Source organism: Echinops telfairi, unplaced genomic scaffold (genome assembly GCF_000313985.2).
Source record: "Echinops telfairi isolate 266 unplaced genomic scaffold, ASM31398v2 ScPeMD7_5592;HRSCAF=6446, whole genome shotgun sequence".
In the NCBI taxonomy this organism is placed as follows: domain Eukaryota; kingdom Metazoa; phylum Chordata; class Mammalia; order Afrosoricida; family Tenrecidae; genus Echinops; species Echinops telfairi.
In genome coordinates this window covers 40159684-40168137 of record NW_022109491.1, presented here as the reverse complement: position 1 = coordinate 40168137, position 8454 = coordinate 40159684, and the positions used below count along the sequence as shown (strand labels likewise).

At 40.0% G+C, this 8454-nt stretch overlaps 1 protein-coding gene across 1 annotated transcript in view; it reads right to left on the bottom strand.

Annotated features, from left to right (window-relative positions):
- Positions 1 to 8438, bottom strand: part of ISM1 (isthmin 1) — a 113474-nt gene extending 105036 nt beyond the window's left edge. Inside the window, exon 1 of the mRNA XM_045295170.1 lies at positions 8304 to 8438. Within this exon, the coding sequence (XP_045151105.1) occupies positions 8304 to 8438 (135 nt within the window). The remainder of the gene's footprint in view (positions 1 to 8303) is intronic.
- Positions 8439 to 8454: the final 16 nt, after the last annotated feature.

Sequence of the window (8454 nt, the reverse complement as noted above, 5' to 3'; positions counted from 1 at the left end):
AATGAATGTACAAATGTGCTTTACACAATTGATGTATGTATGGATTGTGATAAGAGTTGTATGAGCCCCTAATAAAACGATTAAAAGAAAAAAGAGAGAAAAAAGACTCGGTAAACTGAAAATAATAATAATAAAGTAAAATAAATCTATTTAGAAAAAGAACTTCACATGGAAAATAAAGAACAATAAAGAAGTTATGTACACCACATGTACAAAAAAATATACCACAAAGATTGCAGCAGTACATTCCTACTTTTCAAAAATCACATTGACTATAAAGGGGTTAAATATATCAGCTAAGAGACAGAGAGTAACAAAATGGATTTAAAAACATAACCCCATCAATTGATTGTCTACAAGAGACACACCTTAGACACAAAAGGTTAAAATTCAAAGGATATATACATATATATATCTCAGTAACCAAAACAAGGCAAGAAGAGCAATACTGATATCTCACAAAATAAAACTTTAGGGGCCTGCCCATAGAGTGTCTGAATCCACCTGGCACATGAAGTTCAACCCCTCTGTGACCTCAGACTGCAGCAAGAAGCGCAAAGACCACTTCAATGCTCCCTCGTACATGCGCAGAAAAATAGGATCAGCCCCACTCTCCAAGGAGTTGCAGCAGAAGTGTCACGTCTGCTCCATGTCCATATGCAAGGGCCATGAAGGCCAAAGAAAGGCCAGTCAATCAGCAAGGTAGTCCAGATGTACAGAAAGACATACATTATCTACAGCGAGCGGGTACAGCGGAGAAAGTCAGTAGCCCAGCTGTCCATGTGGATATTCACCCAAGCAAAGTGGTCGTCCCCAGGCTGGAGCTGGACAAAGATCAGAAAAATATTCTTGAATGCAATGCCAGATCTCAGCAGGTTGGAAAGGGGAAAGGAAATACAAGGAAGAACGTATGGAGAAAATCAAGGAAGGCGCACCGCCTGCTGTGGAACCACATTGGTGCGATAGATGACTAGCCTGGTGCCTGTTTCTTGGGAACTTTTCCCAAGAGGCGTCTGGAACATTTCATTTCCCTCTCGGTGGTTGATGCGTGGCTCTCTAACTCTGCCATTGGCATTTCGATTAAGTTTATGAATAAAAATTGGAATGTTTCTTCATTGCACAAAAATCAAATAAAAATTTCAAGTCAAAATCCATTATAAGACCAAAACCAAAAAACCAAACTCACAAACCACTGAATCAATGCTAAGTCATAGCGACCCTTTATAGGGTTTTCGAGCTTTGAAAAATCTTTGCGGGCTCAGACAACCTCATCTTTCTCCCGGGGAGTGGCTGGCGGGTTTGAACTATAATCTGCAGGTCTGCAGAACAAAACTTACCCAACAGTGCCACCACGGTGTCTTTATAAAAGCATAGAAGAGCATTATATAATGATGGAAGAATTGCTTCACTGAGAGACAAAAGAATGACCAGTATTTGTGCACCTAGCGCTAAGGAAAAAGATCCTGCAGTTAAATTGAATCCTACTCACATAGACCTGATAGGACACAATAGTAGCACAGTCCCCACAGGGGCTTCTAGGCTGTAAATCTTTACAAAAGCCCTCTACCACCTCTTTCTCTCACGGGGCAACTGGCAGATTAGAACCACTGATCATTTTGTTAGCTGCTAAGCATTTAACCACGCACCACCTTCCCTCAAATGCCAGAGCTGCAAGATTTACAAACCCAACTGTAACAGAATTGAAGAGAAAGACAGATCTACAATAGCCGTGGGTTTTGGTTTTTTACACAATACTTTTTATGAGGGGCAAAACTTCTAGAAAGAAAACCAATAAAGATGCACATGATCTAAGTCACCTCTTTGATTAACTGGCCCTCACAGACCTCATAGCACACACCACCCTGAAGAGGCAAAATAAATATTTTTCTTCAATGCACATAGAAAAATATTCACAATAGGCTATATTTTAGAGCACAAATGAAGAAAGCGTATGTTAGAATCTTGTTTGGAAATTTCAGGCTACAGATAGGGATCCAGCCTCATAATTTGTAGAAAATGTAAGTTCAAATGTGTTCATTAAAATGGTAAGAGTATCATAACACGAACACATGCAAAATTTTATGGAAAATTAACATAGTAATATTTAAACACTCAATAAATCTTTATATACCAGCTATGACCTAAGCAGTTACCTATATTGAATAAAGAATTCATTCCACTGAGCAAACAGGATGGCTGGAGCATGCACAGGCAAGGAATGACATAAGGAACATCAATGGTGGTTGACTTGTGTTTAGGCTAGAGGAGTCCTATTGACAGCCTGAAACAGGGACTTCCATTACAGAATAAGCCTGCATACGTAACATAAACTCATTCTTTTTCATCTTTGCAACTATACTAGGAAATATTTATTACATATTTGTTTTCAATATAAGTACATTTAGATACAGATATTGATAAGTAGATTTCATCAAATGTCTCACTGATGAACAAAATTTAAAAAGGCAAAAAATCCAAGACCTCAAATTAAATGCAAGGAATGTATTCAGGTCAATTAGTAATCATAATAAACACATATCGTTTAAATTCTGATGTATTTCATTAAAAAGAAATGTAGCTAGAGGTTATTACAAAAGATGTTTAAATCAAGAAAAGACAAAGTTTGAAAACACAGGCAGAATAAAGACACAGGCAAATGCCACTAGGATAACAAATAAACACACAAAAAAAGAAAGCAGGAGTGGTAACTGTAACATTAAACAAACAAATTCACCATGGAAGAAAATAAACGTGATAAATCTGAAAGTCCTCTTTAATAACAACACCAAGCCAAAAAGAGCAAATCTATTGCCATCAATTACAACCACCGTGAGATGCATTCTATGTACTAATATCAAGTATTATAAACATATAAATCACAATCAATGGAATAACAGGGAGAAAAACAGATTCGTAGTAGTGTATGAACATTAATTCATTGCTTTTAAGAGTCAGCACATAAGTTGTTCCTGGTTGTCATCAAGTCAATTCCAACTCATGGCGGTCCCCTGTGTGCAGAGAAGAACGGTGCGACCGCTTCTGAAGGCTGTGGGCTTTGGAAGGAGTTTGCCAGGACTTATCTTCCTGAGACTTTCTGTGTGGGTTTAAACTGCCAACCTTTCAACTAGTAGTCAAGCACTTAACTGCTTGTATTAATAAAGAAATCATGATATATAGGATATATATAGTTATAGGATGATATAGTTAATAATGATAATCTTATAACTCATTGGATTGGCTAAGACATTTACAAATATATGAGAAAAGGTCAATATTGTAAATATTTTGCGAGATGGCCAAAAACAATTCCTCCCTCCTTGTACACATTTTCCTTTGCATGGTGACTTTGCTGGTATTTCCAGCAAGAAAAAGAACTGATTTCATGTCCCCTTAGAATTTAAGGTGACCATGTATGACTTAGCAAAAAAAAAGTAGTTGATGTGACATTGTTCAAAATCCTCAAGAAAGCTTTTGAATGCTGCAGTTACTTTTTGAGGCATTGAGACCACCACGTAAAGAGCTCAGGTTAGGCTTCTTGAAATGATGGACTGTGTAAAGCGAGGGGCTTTGCCAACATCAACCATCACACACGAGTGAGGTCATCTCGGTCCATCTAGCTCATGATCTTGAGCTTGATTAACAGAAGAACCTGGAGCAAAGTGCTGAGTAACTGAAATGGTTAATTTTTTAAGCCTGGAAATTTTAGGGTAGTTTGTTATGCGGTGAGAGCAAACTGGGACAGTTACCTGTAATTTAAACAGAGTTCCAGTGATGAGAACAAATTTTTTAAAAAGCTCACTCCCAACAAGTGGATTCTGACTCCTTAGTGACCTAGAGGATGGACGGGTAGAAGTGCTCAAAACCTGAGCAAGCGCATCACGAGGCAAGAAAGGCCACAAAGGGCTATGGACTTGAGTTAAAGCTGGAGGAGTTGCTACTGATGGACTGAAAAAAATAACTTTCATCCCAGCGTAAACCTGGCATAGCTGTGTAACTTAGGGCAAATTAGTCTCTCAGCTTCCTCATCTCTGATTATGGGTGTGTAGATATTACCATATATACTCGGATAAGCTGAGTTTTTCAGCACATTTTTTATGCGGTTTTGTGGTAAAATTAGGTGTCTTGGCTGATATTCAGGTTGACTTATACTCAAGTATATACGGTATTTATCTCAGAGGGTCATTGTAAAGAATCTTACTTGTATCAAGTACAAACAAATCCTGCTTTGGCTACTACTGCTATAATGAAACCTTGAATGCTGAGCAATAAGTACTAGAAGCTACACTGTTGTTTTCAAGGCTGACAGAGGGTTAAAAGAGGGAAATGCTTATACCAATGGCAGAGGAGAGACAATTATGCTTTAAACTGCAGTTCCTTTTAAATGTTATTGTATTCAAATTGCTATTTAAAAATACATGTTGAAATCCTACTGCCTTAATAAGTGGCTGCTCAAACATGATTGTGAGGATGGCTGGGATTGGGCAGTGTTTCTTTCAGTTATATATAGGGTTGCTATGAGACAGCACCCAGCAACCACAACCTTGCTAATAAATACTACATTTCCATTTTGACTTCTTATTAGCTGTATATTGGGATGGTTTGTCTTCCAGGCTACTTTTATTGTATATAATTGTTTTCTCACTCTTATTGCATGCCCTGTGGTGTAGTGGGCTATACATTGAACAACTAACTACAAAGTCAGCAGTTTGAACACATTGGCTGCCTGGTAGGAAAACTATGAGGCTGTCTCTACTGTAAATATTTAATTGACTCTATTGTAGTGAGTTGTTAAGTATTGGAAAGAATGAATTGAGGTTCATCAGCATGAGACAAACATTTCAATGAAGTAATAAAATTTCATTGAAAAAATGAAGAAAGTTGATGTTTCAGAGCATTTTTGCAGCTCTTTGTAGACATCTGTAAAATCTCTTATTTAAAACACTAAAACTTATACAATGACTACTATTATTTGTTTCATGGGCCAAATAACCAGTAAAGACAACATGTTTAAATCATATTACTGCCACTTCAGAATAGCATATCTATAGTACAAGGCCAGTCATTTACAGAGTCTATAATATAGCCCCTAATATACTGAAACTACCCATAAGTGCCGTGTCACACGAAGAATATACACACATATATAATGTATCTAGGCATACGTGTGTCTTTATACATTTGCTCATATTTGACACAATGAGGTAATCATGATACTTTCTCCTATGGCATCACCAAGGACTTGGTGCTTTAAGGATTCTTACACTATAAAATAACAGCAGCGAAATATGCAGCTTCTAGTGTGCTTAGGAGGCCTGGTAAGCAGTGGTTACCAGTTGGGCTGCTGCCTACAAGGTCAGCAGTTCGAAAACCACTAGCCTCTCTGTAGGAGAAAGATGGTACGTTCTACTCCTGTAAAGAATTACAGTCTCCAAGACCCACATGAGTAGCACTACTTTGTCCTGTGGGGTTCCTATGAGTCAGCATTGCCGCAACGGCAGTGAGTTGTGTTTATTTTGTTCTGTTCTGTTTTTGTGTTTGTTTTCAGAGTGTGCAACCTTAGGCAAGTTATCTAACATCAGTTTCCTCATTTGAAACATGGACAATGGCAGTGCTTAATTGTTTGGGCTTTTGCAAAAATTAAGAAAGTTAGTCTTTATAAACTGCTAGTAACAGTGCCTGATACATAAAAGGCATTTGACAAATCTTAGCTATTACAATTGTTATTATATCTACTATTTTATTGGGTGTCTCTGATCTGTCCAAACTACTAAATCATAAATAAAATGTGTCTCTTGAAATATAATTTAATATATTATAATTTGGGTAAATAGACCAACCATTGCATACTTCTGACAAATTTGATCTCATACTTTAGAATATTTTAATGAATATATATATGACTTGATTAACTTTTCTGGATGTTAAAAAGGATGTTAGCAATTTAGGATATGTGATGACTCACAGGGCCAACACATTTAAGTGAAGTTTAAGACTTGAGTTAAAAATACCCAGTAAATGGAAAGGGTACAGTATCCACAGTCTTGTCTTCAAATACACCTGTTCTTTTAGAGAATTCACTGTCTGGGACTACAAATGACTGGATACTAAATGCCTTTCCCAGGCCTCCAACTTGGCAGGACATATTTTCACCATTTGAATTGGAATGTCTTTGGAGAGAGAGAAGGCCAAGGAAATAACTTCAGTCAGGAAGAATATAAAACTTTTATAATAACAAATTACAGAAGAGAGTAAAATTATGAACTGTTAAACTCATCATTCTGCTTGGGTAAGTCTATGTGTTTAGTGGACAGTAAAACTGAACACTATTACCCGATAAGCAGAAGCTAATGCACTAGCAGTTACATGGGGAAATCAAGATATTCTAATGAGGACCACTCTTTCAAATTTCCCGATCTCTTCTGATCCCTTGGGGTAATCTTTCAACCAAAACTTCCTTAGAGAATTCAATCCACTTCCCCTTTATGGTTGCTACTACCAACAGCTGTTTCTCTCATTACCTTGCTGTTCAAGCAGAAAAAGGCCAATCCCAGGTTGTTCTAATGATAGCAAACAGCCCATAAAGAAAGCTGCCAAATTTACTTTTCCACACGACATCATTTTTATGAGTCTGTGAAGAAAGAAATCATCATGCATAAAATATGACTTCCAGAAAGCTTAAAGATATTAAGACTGAGTTCGACAATGTTAGCCTCGTGGGTGCACCACAGTCTTTATGTTGGAGGCACCTTCAATTTCCCCAGTGGAACTCCACTAGGCTGCCCCTGTACTTGCCGGCCCACCGGAGAACAAGAGGGAGTCCAACAAAGTTAGGACATTACCAGAAGTATCTCAAACTCAAAAGAACTTTAGGCTTTCTGGCCTTCTGTAAGGTCACCTTCCTTTATCCAATTACACTGCGGGAGAATAAAATTTTAACGTAAACAATTGAGTCTAGAATGTGTGAACTCGGTGGGTAAGTTAATTAACCTTTTCTGTACCTCAGAGTCACACCTGTGAAGCAAGGATATTAATGCTTACATATTTCATAGAATTATGGTTAAATCAAATGAGTTACAATCTGTAAAGTAGCACATAGCCAAACAAAACTATTGTCATCAGCCAATTCAGACTCATAGGTTTTAAATCTTTCTCCAGTAGACAGCCTCATCTTTCTCTGGCAGAGTGATGCCTTCGTTCTCAACCTGTGGGTCGCGACCCACTTGGGGGGGTGAACAACCTTTTCACAAGGGTCACCAGATTCATAACAGTAGCAAAATTACAGTTATGGAGTAGCAATGAAAATAATGTTATGGTTGGGGGTCACCACAACATGAGGAACTGTATTAAAGGGTCACGGCACTAGGAAGGCTAAGAACCACTGTGTTAGAACAAATGACCTTGTGGTCAGCCACTGTGAGTAGCCCACTAAACCACCAGGGCTCCAGTAAATACTATAGAATTGTTTGCCTGAATTGTCAGGTTTTAAAGTGACAGACGATGATTGTGAAGCTTCTGAAAGCAGTGAGTGCTGTTTATTTCTACATTAAGGCGGAGTTTTCGCTTTAGAGGGGCTGATTTAAGGAGGAAGCTCTGTGAGTAAGAGAATGCATGCTTCTTTCTGGGACCATCCGTGCTCACTTCTACCTATGCTCCAATTTGTTAAGTCTCACGAGGCCCAAAGACAACCCAACTTGGGCCATTCTTGATTGGGAAACCAAGACTCAGATCGCACACGAGGCCACCCACCTTTCCCTCTCCATTTGAGCCTCCTCTCCAGTTTCAAAACTGGAAATAGGTCCAAAGAATTCTCTATTCCTAAAGCTACCTTAAAAGGGGCAGACACTGGGAAGAAATCTTTTCTGGAAGTTTAAATGCACTTACTGCAGAATCGATGTAGGACAAGGTCCTTGTGAGACCACAACTCTTTACAGGCGTTGAAAGCCCCGTCCTTCTCCAGCTGAGCGGCTGGGGCTTGGATATGGGGACCTTGCAGCCCCAGACCTTAACCACCAGGACTCCTCCAGGTACCTCCGAGGGTCCCCACCTCCTCCACTCATCCCAAGTCCCGCTTTCCCAGCGACCTGACCGGACAGAGGGGGTACATCCATCAGAATCTTAGCCCCAGAGCCTTCACGCACATGCCCTCGGCTCTGCCTCGGCCCCCGTGGGGCAAAACGCGCTGCCAGACCGGTTGCCTTTCCAAGAGCTGGGGGCCCGCCTCTTCGTGGCGGCTCGGCTCCGGCTTCGCACCCCCTGCTCCCGTCTCCGCACCTGCCCACGCCCTCCGCCGGCGGAGCACTCACCTGCAGCGGGGCTCGGCTAGCGTTGCCCGCGGCTGCGTCGCGCGGGTCGGCAGCCCCGGAGCCGCGCAGCACAGTGATGTGCAGCGTGAGCAGCAGCAATCCCAGGAGCAGCAGCAGCTCGGCCGCTAGGCGCATCATCCTCTTGAGACGC